The 18,951-nt window shown below is 43.7% G+C and overlaps 1 protein-coding gene across 13 annotated transcripts in view; it reads left to right on the top strand.

The window, feature by feature from the left end:
* EBF1 (EBF transcription factor 1) overlaps positions 1 to 17,956 on the top strand; it is a 415,547-nt gene extending 397,591 nt beyond the window's left edge. For 4 of the 13 annotated variants that reach the window (XM_062188753.1, XM_062188754.1, XM_062188755.1 and 1 more), the window contains exons 12-16: positions 2,114 to 2,179; positions 3,119 to 3,296; positions 3,948 to 4,127; positions 7,827 to 8,021; positions 17,374 to 17,956. In XM_062188753.1, the coding sequence (XP_062044737.1) occupies positions 2,114 to 2,179; positions 3,119 to 3,296; positions 3,948 to 4,127; positions 7,827 to 8,021; positions 17,374 to 17,405 (651 nt within the window). In that variant the 3' untranslated portion in view covers positions 17,406 to 17,956. Of the gene's footprint in view, positions 1 to 2,113; positions 2,180 to 3,118; positions 3,297 to 3,947; positions 4,128 to 7,826; positions 8,022 to 8,349; positions 9,585 to 10,034; positions 11,492 to 17,373 lie in introns of those variants that run through there. The other 9 variants (XM_062188748.1, XM_062188752.1, XM_062188757.1 and 6 more) reach the window with 5 other exon arrangements.
* The last annotated feature ends 995 nt before the right edge of the window (positions 17,957 to 18,951 follow it).

The following is an 18,951-nucleotide window of genomic DNA, read 5'->3' on the forward strand; positions in this document are numbered from 1 at the left end:
AAAGATGCAACTTAGAAACTAGATTCACGTGTTTTACTCCCAAAGGATTAAATAGTGACAAGACCTCTGGGTATTGAAATAAGGAGAAATAAAAACCTGTGGATTATGTCACTGAAAAACTTTATCACCTAAAGTATATAACATATAACATTAAAACACGTAATTTGCACAGATTAGTTTTTCAGACTTAAAAACACTTTAAAAAAAATTTGGAGGGCTCTGAGTCCCCAATTGCAGAGTTAAAAGAATGAAGTACCTAACTTCAACTTTAAACTGACATCATGATGTTTTTGATAAACAGGAGACATGTTTCTTTTTCCTAAGATAAAAACAGAAATACCTTCTCTGCCCAGCTTCAAATATTTATTTGAGGAAATAAATGAGCATAGACCCAGAGAAGTCAAATCTTAGCAAATAAACTCACTAAATCCTGTTTTGTTTTAATCTTTTCTAAGAGCCAGATAAAGCCATGAGGTTTTAGAGAAAGCGGCCCAAGCTGAATTTGATCCTGGAATAGGGTTTAGTGTGCCCATACCATAGTAAATTATTAACTGCGATGGTCAGACAATACCACAAGCAGAAAGTGGTGAACTCTCTTGTAGCTTGCATTAAAAATAAAGAAATAATTTCAGATGTATTGATTCAAACTCCATTGATTATATAATGCTTTTCGCTACTCCATACATAAAAAATATTGTTTTATAAGAGGGTCTAGCAGGTTAAGGCAAGCATGAATATCTATTGAGAACTGAAAACCCCTCTACCTCATTTTTGAATTTAGGACATTATACATGTCATAAGTTGTTACTGCAGTATGACAACTGTTTTATCATATATTACAGAGAATTTAAATTTGAAAAATGCTAATATGTATCTAAAAGCTTGTCATTTCAAGAGTTGTTCAGGATTTTTGAAGAGGCTATGGTGACAGCAAAATGGATGCAATTATACCCCTATTTTCTGATCAGCATCTGTAGTATATGAAAATTTAACAGCACTGCATCTCCATACAGAAATTTATTGTTTAAAATATCTACAGTTGAAGTTCTGTTTGAAACTTTACCCACAGCAAAATATGATGAACATATTTTCCTGCAAATCCCCTTTGGTAATATTATCATACCCTTTGGTTTTGTTCAATAATAAGCTCCCATTTTTGTATGTACCAAGCCTGTCTGTGCCCTCCTTTTCCCATTCTAGATTCTGCAAATGAATCTACAGGCAACTAGAGAAAAATAAAGAGAATTATTTCTTTTGGTTAGAATGAAAAAAAAAATTCCTGTGTCATGCACTTTTATAGAGTATCCTATATTATTAGAACAAGACATGCAAACTAAATATAGAAGCACACCTAAATGAAAAGATACTTTTTTTTTCTTAAGCTGGAATGAGCAACAGAGCATAAACAGTCTAAGAATGAGAATGAATGAACGAATCAGGAAAATGACAAACAATACTGAAATAAAAAAGAATTGCTATGAAAGATACAGATGCTGCCACTCATGAAAATCGGTGCAGAGGGGTCTTCTGGGGACAGAAGAATCCTTTTGTAAGAGCCTTTGACAAACAGTGCATTTCCTTGGTATGTGGGTTTACTACACCACCCCTTATATCATGACTCTGCTATACAAGGGAGATAAACAAAAGAAGTTTAATGCTACATGCTTCTAGAAGCTGAAGATTGATTGGAAATCCCTCGAAAATGACCTGTCTGATAAGGTCATGGTTCCAGGAATAAGCAATTAAGTGCAGAATAAACACATCTTAGGGATTCATAACATGCACTGAATGACATCGATTGTAGTAATATAGTAAATGACTAGGGAATTGTATTCTGCAATAAACATATGAGTGCTTTCTCGTGGCCATAGCAGACTGTTGAGTGGTGTATTTTATCTTGCAGTACCAGTAATGCTCACCTTTTGGCTCAATTAAGTGTGTATGTGAACAAGGATCAATTGATGATTTAACAACATTCTAGGGTTCCCTACGCTACCACCTTTATTGCAGAGCCTTAGAGAAGTATGTCCGGAAGGGCTGGAACAGGATCATGTGAAAAGATACAGGCAGCGTGCCTTCACTCAGAGGTCTGTGTCTGCTTTTCTCTTGACAGGAAGTAATACTCAAAAGGGCTGCAGATCTGGTAGAAGCACTGTATGGGATGCCACACAACAACCAGGTGAGTGTGCTGGGCCTCTAACCTGGGTGGACTTGCACATTCAACTCATGATCTCAGACTCCTTGTAGTATGAGAAAGCATGACAAATACAACCCCCACGTGAATGAGTTAGGAGTGTAATTCAGACACAACACTTGGCACAGCTATTCAATCCTCTCTCTTTTGAATGTCTTTTATTGCCTTTTTTACTGAATCATTTTCCTTATCAGAAAAGTTGCTCCATTTAAAGCTATTCTTTTGTGGAAATGTACTTGATAATTGGTGACTTACTTTATTTCAGGTTTTCAAGCAAATTTAGGAGGAGAAAGAGGTTTCAATTTCTTTTCCCAATAAAGTATAAAAAGGCCTGAAGAGTAGTGTCTGCTTCTGTTTTACAGAGCAACTCCACGCATGGGATTCAAACTGTGTTGAAAACTTTGAGTCTGACAGATCATTCCTTCCTTGTCTCTTTTGCTGTGTCATCTGACTCAGTATCCAAGGGACATGAAATGTCGCTAATGCTCAGGGACCCACTAGTCTTCTACAGCCTGTGCTCAACACCAACAAGAGATGACTTGCAGTTTCTGTCTGTTTCTCTCCCTCTCTCACCCGATGTTCCTATAGGAACTGGGGGGCAAGGGAAGCCCTGTGGTTCTGTTGTATACTGACTGTGATGGACTTTCCAAGAGCTCGTGGGGTTATGAAGTTCAGCTGTGGCCGTAAATAGGCATGTGCCCTTCAGTGAGGCCTTGGCTTTCTGAACCTCAGTCTCCCCATGTGGCATATGCACATGCTGACGATGGGACTCACCTCAAGAGCTTGCAGACAGGGTTACAGAAGTTCATGAAGCGAGCGACTGAAAGCCCTGAGCACAGTGCCTAGCACAGAATGAGCACTCCAAAATGGTAGGAATGGGAGGCTGGTCGGCTCTGCTACAGGAATATTCCTTTGTCTTTTCAGGAAATTATTCTGAAGAGAGCAGCTGACATTGCAGAGGCCCTGTACAGTGTGCCCCGCAACCACAACCAGCTCCCAGCTCTCGCTAACACCTCGGTCCATGCAGGGATGATGGGCGTGAATTCCTTCAGCGGACAACTGGCTGTGAACGTCTCGGAGGCATCACAAGCCACCAATCAGGGTCAGAACTTGCTCTTCTTCCACTCCCTGCTTTCCCTGTCCCTTCCGAACCTCAAGCTCCCCTTCCTCACTGCCATTTGTTATCAATTTCCATGTTTAAAAAACATTGTTTTCTTCCTAAAGGGGAGAGTCCTGGTTTTTGTGTGTCGGATATTGCAGAATTTTGGTTCTAGCTCTCCTGTCTGATAACCTGGTGATAGAGGGCCAGAAAGGATGCATGTGTTTAGCATTCCCCATGCTTGATGTGGCACTGTGAACCATGAATGACAGATGGCAAAGAGGGTTAGAATTAAAGTTCTTAGCCCCATAGCACATCCTTCTTGCCCAGGGAATAGGGACCCGTGAACTCCAGGGTGCATCTCTTAGATTGGGATTTATTTCTGCTCCAAAATGATAATTTATAGGCCCTGCATTGCCACTTCTCACAGCCGTGCTAAGTATTTATGATCTCCCAAGAAATGTGTCTTTTGCTTGCTTCCCATTTTAATCACAGAGCTAGCACCACCAACCCACACACATGAATCACTCGATCCCTTCCCTCTGGGTTGCGGGGAGCAGGCAAGAAGCAGAGGCCTCTCTTGCCCTGAAGCTTGCAGGACCACCACCAGCTGAAAGGCACCCTAACCCCTGCTTTGACCCCACCCCTCCTCAGGTTTCACCCGCAACTCAAGCAGTGTGTCACCCCATGGCTACGTGCCCAGCACCACCCCGCAGCAAACCAACTACAACTCAGTCACCACAAGCATGAATGGCTATGGCTCTGCTGCCATGTCCAACCTGGGCGGCTCCCCGACCTTCCTCAACGGTTCAGCTGCCAACTCGCCCTATGCCAGTAAGTAGAGATGTGTGTTTCTTGTCCTGTCTGGGTTCACTAGAGGAATTTCCATCTTGCTGTGAGGCCAAGGGGCAGGGCTCCTGTGCCTGAGGTCCCCCATCCTGCAAAGCACTGCTCTGGGTGATGCTGCTAAAGGCATCCTCTTCCCCAGCAGAAATCTCCAGTTTCCGTATTCAACTGCCATTGGCCAAAGTCTCCCTAACAGTCAAAACTTTGCTACAACCAAAAGCAGCCAAAGGATAGCATTCTAAGAGCCACATTTGGAGTCAGAAAAAGGGTACACACCTGCTTCTACCAATTGCTGCCTGAGGGCCAAGGGCAAGTTCATCTCCCAGTCCAAGCAACAATTTTCTCATCCAAGAAATGGAGAAGAAACTAGCTCCAACTGTATCCAGTGTTGTGAGTCAAAGATCAGAGACTGCACATGGTGAGCTTGTCCTGATTCCAAGGTCTAAGTAATAATCAACAGTAACAGAAAGATAATAAGGATGGTGGTGGTATAGTATAGTAACAACAGCCTAAAACCCAAACTCCCCCTTTTAGGCATATAATTCCCTTGATTTTTATGATTACATTTTGTCCCTTTTGGTTGTGTTTGATGGGTACTTAAAAAACCAACAAATCAAGAAACATTTTTTTCCAAAAATCTGGCATAATAAAAAAGTATACACATACACAGCAAATGTTCTTTCCTGCCTTATCTTTGTTCTAAAGTTTAAAGGATTTTTTTAGTATAGCATTTTGTTTGCATCTAAAAGGCCTCAGCAAACTGGCATCTTTATAGTCATATATAAAATGTCACGAACCATTTCTCCACAACCTTTCAATCTCCCTCTGAGGATTTTACATAGAGAAGCAAGCTCATCGTAGACATTCTGGGTGATCCTTCTACTTGTAAAATGTAGCCACACTCTTAGATATTTGTAGAATGATATCTTGCTAAATGAAAGAATATTTGTGATGTTTTTTTAAACAATCTTGGCTAAAAATACTGACAGTTATAATGTCTCTCATTGGAGAAATGTGGAGTGTGCTAATTCTTTCAGAGCAGTTTTTTTTCCTTGTTACAAGCAGAGTTAGAGAGACAGAGAGAAAGGTTTTCCTTTTCTGTTGGTTCACCCCCCAAATGGCTGCTACGGCCTGCGCGCTGCGCCAATCCGAAGCCAAGAGCCAGGTGCTTCCTCCTGGTCTCCTATGCGGTGCAGGGCCCAAGCACCTGGGCCACCCCCCACTGCCCTCCCGGGCCACAGCAGAGAGCTGGACTGAAAGAGGAGCAACCGGGACAGAATCCGGTGCCCCAACCGGGACTAGAACCCGGTGTGCCAGCGCTGCAGCCAAGAGAAGTTATTTTTGAAAGGACACTTACAGTCTTTTACTTTATGAGTGGTTTTTCTGCACTGGATATACTAAATGCATTATTTTTACCTTATTTGTTTGCAGTTGGCAGTTTTTAGAACATTTAAAGTTCCCCCAAATAATATGTATATATTAAGTCTGCTCAAGAGTCAACATTTGGGATCAGTTACACATTAGATTTTGATTTATTGAAAGATTGTTTCTCCTAGATTTATCATTTCAGTGTTCACCATCTATTCAATCAGAAAATGTTTCAATCATGACCTGAAAATTAAAAGGTGGCATTCTTAATTAAATCAATAAACTAATTGCTATATGGTAGCAATTCAATTTAGGGGCTTGGATTTTTCTCCTTCTCAAGCCTGCGCAGACACCCAGTGACGTTAGCCTAAGATTGCATCTGTCAGACTGTGAAACTTAGAACATTTAATTTCCATTAATTGATTTCTTCAGTGCTCACAAATAAAGTATTAAATTCTCAAATAGGCTCTCAGATGGGACGGTTTTATCTGCATAAATGCAAATAAAACAATAAACACAAAGCCCGGCTGATTTGAATTTTTGCCTCTATAATATTTAATTATTCATAAACCACTCATGTTGAAAAATTCCAGTGGAATAAAAAATAACATCAGACCTTCCACTGGTGAACACACTTTCTGGTGTGGTGGCTGATAACTAATAATGTTGTAACGAATGGAGCTGCTGGACTGTATTTCACCCCTCTCTCTGCTAGCCACCCCCCTCACACACTCCCCATCTCTAAATACACATAATGATCGCATTTGCCAACGAGATTAATTGCCTTCCTCAGTGAACCAGCAGGATTTCAAGTCTACGAATATTTAAAAATCAAACCTCCAGTGCAGGAGTTTTGCAATTTAAATGGGTGTTATTATTGAGCGTATTTTCACATTTACAAATCCTAAGAGATGTATAAAAATGCTGGCCTCATTAAAAGAAAAAGTACAGTTTAGGAAATGTTTGTGAAAACTCAGAGGAAGGCGGCTCTATGTTCTGCTCCATAAAGCATTCAGTACGTTGGGATTGTGTAGTGCCTTTCTCTGCCTGCAAGGGACCATATCTCCCTGATGGCCATTGCTGCCTCCAACCCATTTGACCCATTTGATTCCCATTTATGCAGTCTTCCAAAGCCTACATTAGACCAAGCATAAGGCCACCCAGGCTGCTCTTTGGATTCTGGTGGGCTCATGGGAAGGGGTGTTCTCCCATTGGCGATCTGTTTCCTTTGCAGAGTGGCGCAGAGGAAAGAGCACTGGATTTGGGTTTGATTCTTGTCTTCACGGCATTAGCTATGGCCCTTGGGGAAGTCACTCAACTGTTTTGTGAGTTTCAGCTTGATTGGCTTAAGTGTAAAAAATATGTGATCAGCCCAACTTAAGGTTGCTTGCCAATGACAAGATGAAAAAGACAGGAAGGTTCTTGTGAATGATAAAGCAATATGAAATGTTTACTAAGTAATGAGGAAAATAATCAAGTAGATGGTAGAGCCTAGAATGCTAATTAAGGGCCTGAAATCAGGTTCATGCTTTTCTGTAGAAAACAGAAACTGAATGTATGAAAACACCAGGCTTGGTGCGTGTGCAAAACCTATCTTGTAAAGTACCCAAGAGATGATTAGCCGTGAGCAAAAGGCCAGGCTGAGAGGACCGTGGTGACTAGAGAAGACACATCTACCAAACTCTTTCATGTCGGCAGCAGCTAGGTTCTTTTCTGATTCTGCATTGCCTGATTATCTGCAGCCCTTCCATTGCCACACTGTGGATATTTTCTAGGCTCCCATCTGATTGCTTTTTAATCCACACTTACATAAAGCTCCACAGAGGGAAGGGTATGAAAGAATTGGAACGCACAGGTTCAGCTCTGTGGAATGCCTCCTCTGAATGACTTCACAGAGCTGGCGATGCTCACTTAGGTCACTATTTTGTGTTGCTCTATCCGTGGGAAGACAGTACTGTGTTTTTGTTGTCTCGTCTAGAAAACTCTGAGGATGGTGCTCTGCTGTATGAAGCACTCAGTGACTTGGCTAATTATGGGGTCATTACCCCCTGATAGCACTTGCTGCCTGTGACCCCAGAGCCTAGCACACTGCAGGGCACATAACAGGCCCACAATAAATGCACACAAAGATCACCAACAATGAAAGTTAGCTTGTGCTGAATACTAAGTGATGGATGCAGGCAGGATCCTGAGGGCTCAGGGATGGTTCCTGCCCACGGAGGCTCCAGCAGAGTGTCTAGGCTGGGTTTGGATCTTAACTTTCTCATCACAGGATACTACGAGAGGCACTGACTTCTCCTTTCCCACTGCCCCTCTCAGTTGTGCCATCCAGCCCCACCATGGCCTCTTCCACAAGCCTCCCTTCCAACTGCAGCAGCTCCTCGGGCATCTTTTCCTTCTCACCAGCCAACATGGTATCAGCCGTGAAACAGAAGAGTGCTTTCGCACCTGTTGTCAGACCCCAGACCTCCCCGCCTCCCACCTGCACCAGCACCAATGGGAACAGCCTGCAAGGTAAGCCCCAGACCCCACTGGGGTCCAGCTTCCGTGCCCTGGACTCACCTTCTCAGGGCCTGGAGCAGCTGCAGCACTGTTGCTCAGGCAATCAGCCAGGGGCCTGTCTGCTTCTCTCTGCCCTCACGTCTTTTGTTCCTCTGTGTTCACTCTCATCCACCCTGGCTCACAGCCCTCCTCACCCTTCCAGTGCTGGAGTGGCCTGAGGAGGACTCTAATTCTAGCAATTCTGCTGAGGCCTGGGACTTGCTTGGAAATGCTGTTAGCACTTACTAATGCTACCATTTCTTTTCTCTCTTCTTGGATTCCCTCTTGTCGCCACTATCAGACCAGTCTTTTGTGGACTCTAGCAAGTTCTCCCCTGCAGGGTCTCTCCCAGGACTGGCCTTCTCCTGAAGTAGGTCATTCAACTCGTTGCCTGTGTCAGAGTGAATGTGTGCAGGGTAGAGAGCAGAGAGGGGACTAGCCGTGGCTAGATTAGAACCATGAGACCCAAGCATTGGACACCAAGGGCCAAAAGTTTACTTATTCCAGGGAATCAGGAATCCCAAAGCACTACTAGAATATTTCAGTTCATAATAAAATTATTCACTCTATTCCCAACCATGAAATATGTAAAACAGCAAAATCACCAAGAATTTACTTTTCATTCAATGAGAAAAAAAGATACTGACGTTAGAAAATGAGTCCAACATTTCATCCATGTTTCTTATGTATTGTGCATCACATTGTGATGTTGGCTTGAATGCTATCCTTTGCACCCCACAGCAGGACCTACTTTACAGATGAGAAAACTAAGGGTAGGGATTCTAAATTATTGGACTTCCTGGTGTGAGACAGATACTTGCTTCAAACTTGGGCTTCATCTCCCAAGCTCTTTGTTTCTCACAGAGGGTAAAAAGGACACATCCAGGATTCTCAAAGCAGCCAGTTGGGCAATAAGATCAATACAATAATCAACCACCATCTATTGAGCACTGAACAGTGTGTCAGGTGCCGTGTTGAGCACGGAACAGGCTTTATCTCACTTGATCCTCACAATTTCCTGATGAAGTATGAGGACTCTTACCACCACCACTGTACAGATGATAAAACTGAAGAGGAAGAGTAAATACCTGCCCCCAGGCATAGCCAATGGATGGCAGAGGTGAATATAACCCAGCAGGGCCTGTGCCCTCCTGACAGTGTCTTCCTCCAGTATGTAGCACTTCACTAATTGAGGGTCAGGGTGGGGTCAACAGAGCAAGCACATGTCTGGGATTCCCCAGCCCTGCCTTCTATGGATAAGTATAGGCATGTTTTTCCTTATATACATAGACTCTGTGCTGGGTGTTTACCAGTGATGCAAGTGTATGTTGCTTCTTTCAAAGACCTATGAGGTCAGCCCTGTGTCCATGCATATACGTGGGAGAAATCAAGGCACAATTTGCTAAAGGTCACCGACTTAGTAGATTGTAGACCAAAAATGGAACCCAAACCATGGTATCCAGAGCTGGAGCATGGAATCACTTTCTTTTCCTGCCCACAGAAGAACTATCCAAAACTCCTTAATCTAGTGCACATTGGCTAGCCCTTCTCTCCCCTCTTCTCCTCTTTTTATTTATTTGATGGGGGTGGGAGGGAGAGAGCGAGCAGTCCCATTCACTTACCCATTCCTAAAATGCCCACAACTACTGGGACGTCAAAGCTGGGATCCAGGAACACATTTGAGTCTCCCATGTGAACAGCAGAAACTCCCTAACATGATTCTTGGGGTCTGCATTAGCAGGAGATTGGAATAGGGAACTGGAGTTGGGGATTTGAACCCAGGAATGAGACGAGTGTATCCTAACTGCTAGGCTAATTGCCTGCTCCCACAATCCATCTTGTTAAAACATAAGAGGGAAGGAATTTGTGGCGCTACCTTGTAGGCAGTCTTATTCATGATAGGAAATACTTTCCACAAAGAAGAGCCAACTTGTTCAAATACACCTGCCTTTTCTTCAGCTCAAAGTCATGTTTTGTCACCTTCAGGGCACTTCTGGCTGGCAAATTGGGAATGCAACACCAAAGCAACCATCGCTTCTAACAGGTGTAGACACTGGCAAGTATGTATGGAACAAGTGCAGCATTCCTGAGCAGCCAGTCTGAACCCTTGATCCACATAGATTTGATGTTGGGAACAAGATGTGCTGGGGTTTGCAGTCGATAGCTGAAGGCTGGTACTCCAGAAGGCAGGGCCCATCTACGGGAGAGAGACCAGCATCGTGGCTGTCCGTGGGACATCAGTGGGGGCCCTTCAGCAAAGCTGAAGCCTTCCCATGCCACATGTTTCTATCAAGGAGCCTGAAGGGGCTGAAAATAGGAGCTGGTCCCAGCATACAGAACCTCCTGGGTTTTAGGATGAACTGGTAATGTAAGTGTGTGTGTGTGTGTTCAATGACAGAATAGCTTCCAGTCACACATACAAAGTGTGTTTGTTCCCCAGGACATTTCCAGCCCAATTCTAAATGTACAGAGACTGCTGTCCCTGTCTGATCAGGAGCCCAGTCTGTCACCACCACCTTTTTTCACATGTGGCCACACAACATGGAGAGTTTGAGGTCTGATCAGGGGCTTGTGGCCTCTGTGGCCCCCAATCCCATCCTCTCACTATTAAGAATTATTAACAGTAGGAAAAAATGTGGCTTTTGTTTTTCAATACCGTAATGCACCAAACATTCCTGCTTTTGAGCAGGTGATGGCAGTGGAGGTATGAGTAGAGAAGTGAAAGTTGAAGTAACTGAGACCAATCTTAGCTTAAGCTGTCCACTCCACCGCTAGCCCCTACCCCTCACAAATAGGACTCCTTTGCTCCCCACGTCCACCCCAGGAACTGTACCTTCCCCCACAGCACACAATCTCCAGCAGGGCAGGGAAGACCCAGCCTGAGGAGGGCAACATCATTTTCTCCAGTGACTCTTGCTTAGCTCTTAAAGTCTCTGCTGAGAAAAGTGACATTCTGGGGCCAGCACTGTGGCGTAGCAGGTCAAGCTACCACCTGCAGTGCCAGCATCCCACATGGGCGCCGGTTCAAGTCCCAGCTGCTCCACTTCTGATCTAGCTCTCTGCTATGGCCTGGGAAAGCAATGGAAGATGGCCCAAGTCCTTGGGCCCCTGTGCCCACGTGGGAGACCTGGAAGAAGCTCCTGGCTCATGGTTTCCAATCAGCGCAGCTCTGACTATTGCGGCCATCTGGGGAGTGAACCAGCGGATGGGAGACCTCTCTCTCTCGACCTCTCTCTCTCTCTCTCTGCCTCTCCTTCTCTCTGTGTATAACTCTGCCTTTCAAATAAATAAATCTTAAAAAAAATGACATTCTGACAGTGGGCTTCTAGAATGACTTCATCTTTAGCTTTTTAAACTCCACTGCTACCATGAAAAAGGGACATGGATGAATTATAGAATGGAGGTAAGGATCCCTGAATGAATTCAATTTTCAAAAATTGTTCTATTTGAGAGGAAGAGAGAGAGAAGGAGGGAGGGGTGAGGGGAAGGGAGAAAAGGAGAGAGACAGAGACACACACAAACACAGATTCCATTCACTAGTTCAGTTCCTAAGTGCCTGCAATGGCCAGGCCAGGGCTGGATCAGGCTGAAGCTAGGAGCTTGGAACTCAGTCTGGATATCGCATGTAGGTGGAAAGGACCCAAGTGCTTGAGGGATCACTTGCTGCCTCCCAGGGTGCATATTACCAAGATGCTGGGATCACAAGCAGAGACAGGACTCAAACCCAGGCACTGAGCTGGGAAGCAGGCATCCCAAGTGGCATCTTAACTACTGCCCCAAACACCCATCCTCCCCTTCTTGTGTTCCAGTAGCACCTCCTGTATTTGGATCTACAGCACTCCCAATTGTGATCATTAAGGCAGGGCTAGTGATGAAGGAAGAGTTGGTTAAGCAAATTGACCATGTAAACAAGATTAGAGGTGACACATTGAGGCTGTTTAAAGGCCTATTTACCTCCAACTGCCACTTGCTAATTGTCCATCACTCCACTTTTTTAAAAGCCTATTCCTTAGAAACCTCTTCTCCAGCAGCCATCACTTAGCCTCCTCTGGTTACTGCATGTGTGTCTATTCCCAAATGAGGAACACTGCACTGTCACATGGTGGTGGTGAGAGTGCTCATACCCCTAACAGGACAGACTGTTTCCTGCCTGGCTCCTGTGTTCTCTCATGTGTTCCTCCCAACCACCCTTTGCTGGAGGCTGTTGATAAATTATCCCCATTTTAAAGATGTATAAACTGATATAGAGCTAAGATGGCTTGTCCATACTCACACAACTAGTAAACAAGGAAGCCTGGTTCTCAGTCTCCAGGTAGACTGTCAACATTGTGCTCAAACCCTTTGCCAGATTGCCATATATATTCAAACCACTGGAAAAGGACCACATAGACCATAACGTCTCAACCTAAAAAGCTTTCTCTAAGCAAGATACAACACCTAAGTAAATGAGGCAGAGCTGTCTGGAGGAAGCTGGGCATACAGCTGGGGCAGCAGAGAGGAAGGAGGACCAGGGAGCTAGCACAACAGCATCAAGAGGTTTGCCTGTGAATGGACCTTGTAGAAGAGTAAGGAGGACTCAGCGTGGGAACTGACAGAGGGGTGCAGTTTTTAAGCAGAAGGACTAAGGATAAACAGAGCCCAGGAGCAGAGGCAGACAAGTCCTCCCCAACATGTGGGACCCAGGAAGTGGCTCAGCAACCTGAATACAGCACTGATGCCAAGAAGCACACACAGGGAAAAGGTCGAAAACCGCAGCCTCTACTTGGAGCCTTAAGCTCCATTCCTTTATATTCTATAATTCACACATCCTATGGGGATTCCAACTACCATTCTCTTCCAGGTAGATAAATATTGCAAATTTACTCTATACCTGAGATGTTTTCTTTGGACAAAGTAACCCTTGTCTCTGAACTTCTGGAGCCTTATAAGATATCTTATTAAAAAAATAAAACTGTTGTGATCAAATAAGTTTATAAAATGGTTCTTACTGAATCACTGTCTTAGAGAGCTACATGTGCACACATTTACCAAAGGGCTGAGACATCCTGCAGTAAAACAAACTGACTTCAGTCCTCCCTTGTATCCATGGGGGACCGGCTCCAGAACCCCCCACAGATGTCTAACCTCACAGATGCTCAAGGCTCTTGTGTCAAATGGCATAGTGTTTGCATTGAACCTGTGCACATCCTCCTCCAATCTCTGCTCTAGATTACTCCGATACTGTAAATGCCGTGTAAACACTTGTGATACTCTGATGTATAGGGGAATAATGACATGAAAAAAGTCTTACTTGTTCAGTACTGATGCAGCTTTTTTCCCAAATATTTTGGATTTGCTGTTGGTTCAATCTGCAGATGCTGAATCCATGCTTACGGGGGCTGACTGTGTTCCTTTTAGTTTGCTAAACTTATTTGCCTGCAGAGTTCTTTTCCACCTGTTAACATCAATTAACATCATATGAAACAGTTTGCAAATACAGCTTCACTTTAGATTTAAAGAGAAAAATGCAGAGAAACCTCCTCCCCTTCTTACCTGGATGAGGTCACTGCTAATTCCTGACCCCAGCCTCCCCAGATGTGCCTGTTACCATAGGCCAAAGACTTCAGTCACCAGCTCTGTTCAGCCTTTGTCCACATATACCCTCTCCCTTCTCCTAAAGCTCACATGCATCAGAGCGTGGGTTCTATGCAATTCGGTCCTCAGTGGACTTATTCATCAAGAGAGAGGCAGCACTAAGACAGCTGTCATGTGCTGTCGGAGTGCCTACTACAGAGTGACTCAGACTCTAGCCATGTCCTGGAAAGTCCAGACAGCACAGACCCAAATACTATAGGGCCAGAGTGATGTCACAGAAATAGTCCACAGATGCTGATCATTTTTTTTCCCTTTCCCATTTTGTTGAAGATCAGGATCTTTTAGACACCTAGAGAGCATGGAGTCTGGTACTCAGCCCTGTGTGCTCACCTTCCTCTCCATGTACATTTCAGTTTGTTCAATCTCATCACCACCACCACCTCCTGTTCCTGACTAGCTCATAATTCTTACACATATGGTGGTTTGGGAGAGACCATACTCTTTCAGCCCAACCTCTCCCAGTTCTGAAAACTTCCCATTTCCTCTTTGTTCTTATCAGAACATGGAGACAATCATGCAAAATGCATTGCTTCCCAAATCAATGCTTTCCTGAGTCTCTGTCCAAGAACATGATGGCCCAGCTGCTGGGGGAGACAGCAGAGCAGCCATGGGCTCGTGATGTCTGCATGTGTTGTGATGAGTGTGGTGTCCTCATGGGAATCTTCACGGGCCCCACTTGGGCAAGTTAACATGCCAGCAGCATTTCTGGAACATTCCGAGCCTCAGACACCCATCCCTCTCACCCACATAATTAATTTTCAGATTGCAGCACAGATAAAAGAAAAACAGCTTCCACATCCTCAGAGCCTCCTGCAGGCACACAGTGAGGTTTCTTCATAAAGAGGTTTCTATTGCCATGCTATGCTGAGGAGCCACGAATGGAGATCTTAGCCCCGGATTTACTCATCAATAAGTGTCTGCACATGGAGTTTTGGAAGTCATAGGCAAGGTTTAGGGCTCTGTAACTTGTGATGTTAATAAAATTCTGGGCCTTTTTCTGCACAGAGTTTGACAGCTTCCATTAGATTCTCCCACAAGTCTGTAGGCCACTGAAGGAAAATGGGAAAGGAGGAGCCGACCACGTTCCCCCTCTAGAGATCCTCAGATGTGTGTGTGTGTCTTTAATTTCTATTATCTGCTGACATGGATACACTGGCTATTTTGTCTTTAAAATTCTGCCTCTCCAGCTGTCTTGAAAGAGATCAGAAGTCCTGGAGGCTGTGAACTGTCATTCCTGTGTGGCAACATTTGGTGGGCCTGACTGCTGTACACTCTGAAGAAGATGGGTCCTGGCTACATCACCTCCATCCCCACTCAGAGGCTTTCCTCACTCCCTTCCCAGCCAGCGCCCCTGGGGTGCTGCAGTTGGATCCCCTAGAGTCTGAGTTAAGAAGTGCTCTTAGCTACCGACTGCCACCTAAAATAGCTTTGTTTCAGAACTTTAAATGTGGTCCTAAGTGGCAGTTTCATCTGACAGATCTAGCACATTCTTTAGGTACCCAAACACTGCTTAGATCTTATAAACAAAAAATCTAGCCACCCAATGGGATGTTTGTAGGGCCCAGCTATAAATACTGGCCGGACCTATTGACCATATTAGCAGTGTCAGCTCTCCGCTTTACTTTGAGTCATATTGACATTGCCTAAGCTTATCTGGCTATACTGTGAGGGACTTTTCTTTAATTTTCTTGTAGAAGTCACAAGTAGACTTGCCTCTTTGGCCATGGGCTTAAAACTGCCGCAATCTTTAATAAGGATACCTGGACCCCATTCCAGCCGGAATAAAAATGTCCTTGAAGAGGCAGGGCTCTGCTGAGCAGTCACACTGCAAAGACCCCTCCCCACCCCCCTTGCCTTTTGCGTCACCACATCTTCAATGCTCAAGTTCAGACTTGGATTAAAATACAGAGCTCCTGGCTTTAGTCAGATCTAGGGTTCATTTGATTCTTGGGGGGACTGCATTTTGTTCTGATCTCAAATCTTTCAGGGGGTTTAAGTTGGTCTGCATTTGGCAAAAGACAACTTCCTGTTTCTAAGAAAAAAAGGCTTATGAGGGCTTACAAAAAGGACTCCAGGAGCTTTTGGCCTGCAAAGGGGCTCTTGCAAAACAACATTTGGATGATTTACGTGTAAATGAATCAGAAACATGTGGATTGAATTTCCTTGTGAATACAGATGGGTTTAAAAATTAACGGAAAAAGTGTTTGGCAAAATACTTTTTGGTGTTTGTTCTAATTGAATCTAAAACGTCAGGGCGTGTGGGGGCCTCAGGGTGCAGAGCCCCACCTCCTGGCCTCCCCGTGTCCCCTGCAGTATTTGTAGTAGTGGGGTTCACTTAAACAGACCCATTCCTCTAGACAGGATCATTAGTAAATGAAGAGGGCCACTTCCTAAACACAGTCATCACTGACAAGAACATTAATTTAAGTTTAGGACTGCCAGTAAAAAGAAGGCAGGCAGTTTTCCCTGCCTGACAGGGCGCTGAGCCGTTCTGGTGAGTCAAATATGGCTGCCTCCTGATTGTAATGTAAGAATCTCTCTTACATTGATGTAGTTCAGAGTTGCCGCTCCACCTTCACTGTCTTATCGATATCCCAGACTTCCTCACAGCCATGTGTGAAATGTGCCTGTTGGGTATAAGAGAAAAGAGAGGCCCAGAAAAGTTAAACACTTAACACAAGGTCACACAGCTAGTTTAACAGCACAAGTGATATGCAGCTAACTCCTACCAGGAACCTAAGCAAAGGACTTCACATATTTGTTATTTTATTTAAATTTCCAACAACTTTAAACCAAGTGAATAACTGCATTATCTAGCCAAGGAGATTGAAGTTCAAGGATCCGAGTGGCTATGGCCCAGGAAAACCAGAGGTGGGAAGGCTGACCTACCTCTCTTCTCTCCATATACCAGTAGGTTTAACTGCCTAAGTCTGAACCCTTCAAAGAGCCGTCCTGTTTCCCAGGATCTCACTCTAGTTTTCCTACGCTACAATTTTCTAGGAAGCATAGTCAGAACATTCCAGAAACCAGGAGCAAAGCAGTGGTGAAGACCTTCTGCAGCTTCATGCCTTCTTGTCTTCGCCTCCCACTCTGAGCTTTCTCCCAACTCCACATTCCCAAGTGAGCGGTGCCTGCCGTGGTAGTGGCTGTGTTTCCTGCAGCCTGAGGGCTGGCGCGAAGGCATTCAGAAGGCTGCCCTGTGGCTCCATTTTTGTGCACAGCAAAGTCGTAGGTGGTGGTGGTGGTGGTGGTGTTATTGTTGCTTTTATAAAATTACTGGCAAATGGGATGGACCAATTTATATTCTGGATGTGAAGTCAGGGCCAGGAGGTGATGTGGATAAGAGGGACAGATTGAAAATTCTCACTGTTTTGCAATGTTTGGGGCTGTAACTTTCCCAATGGTATTCAAACTATTTAACTTTCCAGTCATGTTTTAAAATTGAAATCAGATTTGGAGTGATGCTTAGGCTATTCTGTTCTGATGGAGATACATACACATGTTGATATACTATAATATTTAATAAAGTACACATATATATTATCACAAAAACTTATTCCAGAGACGATGAGAGCATGTGTGTGGGTAATATTCAATCAATGTAGATGTGTGTGGGTGCTTTTTATTTTTTTTTCCCCTCAGTGAGAAGTTTGAATGCTAAGCCATTGACTTCTGTCTTCTCTTTCCATAGCGATATCTGGCATGATTGTTCCTCCCATGTGAAAGGATTGCCTTGAAGAATTTTATTAATGAAGAGGTTGGATTCTGCTACAGAGAGTAATCTGATACAAGTCCCAGAGTGGAACTTTTAACTCAGGCCTTTTTAAGAGGAATCACAATAACTGCAGATTTTTAAACAAACAAAAATCACCGACCTTGCAAATACTGAAATTGGAAGGAATCTGCCAGTGCAGGGTGTTGGTTAAAGTTGTACCTCCCGAGTGTTTGGGGGATATATTTATTCTGTACTGATAAAAGCAAATCCACTTTTTCTTTTTTCTTTTTTTTTAAAGCTTAACTCTGCAATCATTTGTCTTTTATAAACCGTAAAGCTATATACAAGGGACACTATAAATAAGACTCCATGTTTTAATTTATGATGTTTTTAAAGCTGTGTAAAGGGAGAATGAAGTGGTGATATTTACAAAAAAGTTTGAAAAAAGAAAAAAAAAAGCTTGTATGGGACAGAATAGGAATGCCAGTTAGATTTTTTAGAAAACTAAGGGTCGGCTTTTGCGCCTTAAAGCATATCAAATGGTAGTTAGCTCAGACCGTGCATTTTCAGTATCTAACTTAATCTGCCACCCCTTAGCAGTGCAAGCCTGTTTATTTATCTCTTTTGTATTGTTGTCTTAAGTGACTGTGTATATAAATGCAGCCTGGAAAGTGAAAAAGCGATGTCAGTGATCACGTTTTTCCCTTTTACTCAAAAAATCCAGTGCCTCTAGACAGATCATTCAAACTGCATATTTAAACCTGATATCCTTCCTTCTCTCTCTGACTTACGTCAGCCCCTTTCAAAGCCGCCGGCCTCTGAGAGTTCAGAGGCGCGCGTACTACGTGAGAATCTCTTTTGAGACTTCACAGAACAGGGTCCAGGCACAGAATTCCACACTCGGCCCTCCAGTTCCCAAGCCAAACGCGCACTTACACTGTACCATTTACGAGTTGAAAGTTTACTCAGCCTCACTGCTGACTTCACACCAAGATTCCAAAAGTTGACTAAAGCACCGTGGCAGGTTATTTCGATTGTCCCATTCACGACAGGGCCTCTGTCATTGAGCCTTCCGTTCACAGCGTCACAGATCCGAACAACAGGTTAAGTGCTTTGGAATTAAGAGTAAAAGGAAACTGGGGGAAAGGGAAAGAAGGTGGAGACCTCCAAAACATAGTTTTCTGTTCTATGGGAATTTTTGCTCTCGTTAGCTGGAAAGTGTTCTTAAATATAAGAGTTAATGGCAAAGATGCAGCAAAGCTCTGAGGATGCGTTTGCCTGATATTTTTTTCTTTGCGGTTGTGTTTTTGTATGTAGTTATAAATACTGTAGATTTTTTTGTGATTTTTTGCCAAAGTTGTTGTTCTATTTATACATTTTAATGTCTTAAGACAGTTTTTCAATATCACAAAAAGATTTTACTGCATATTTTGCAAAGAAAAAAAGCTCACTACCTTTAGCTTGCACATACTTGCAAAGTTAATTAAAAGGCTTTTTGTTTTAAAGGGGATTTTGTAAAATATCCATATAAATAATGTATTTATCTTTGGGATT

Source organism: Lepus europaeus, chromosome 4, assembly GCF_033115175.1.
Source record: "Lepus europaeus isolate LE1 chromosome 4, mLepTim1.pri, whole genome shotgun sequence".
Taxonomy (NCBI): domain Eukaryota; kingdom Metazoa; phylum Chordata; class Mammalia; order Lagomorpha; family Leporidae; genus Lepus; species Lepus europaeus.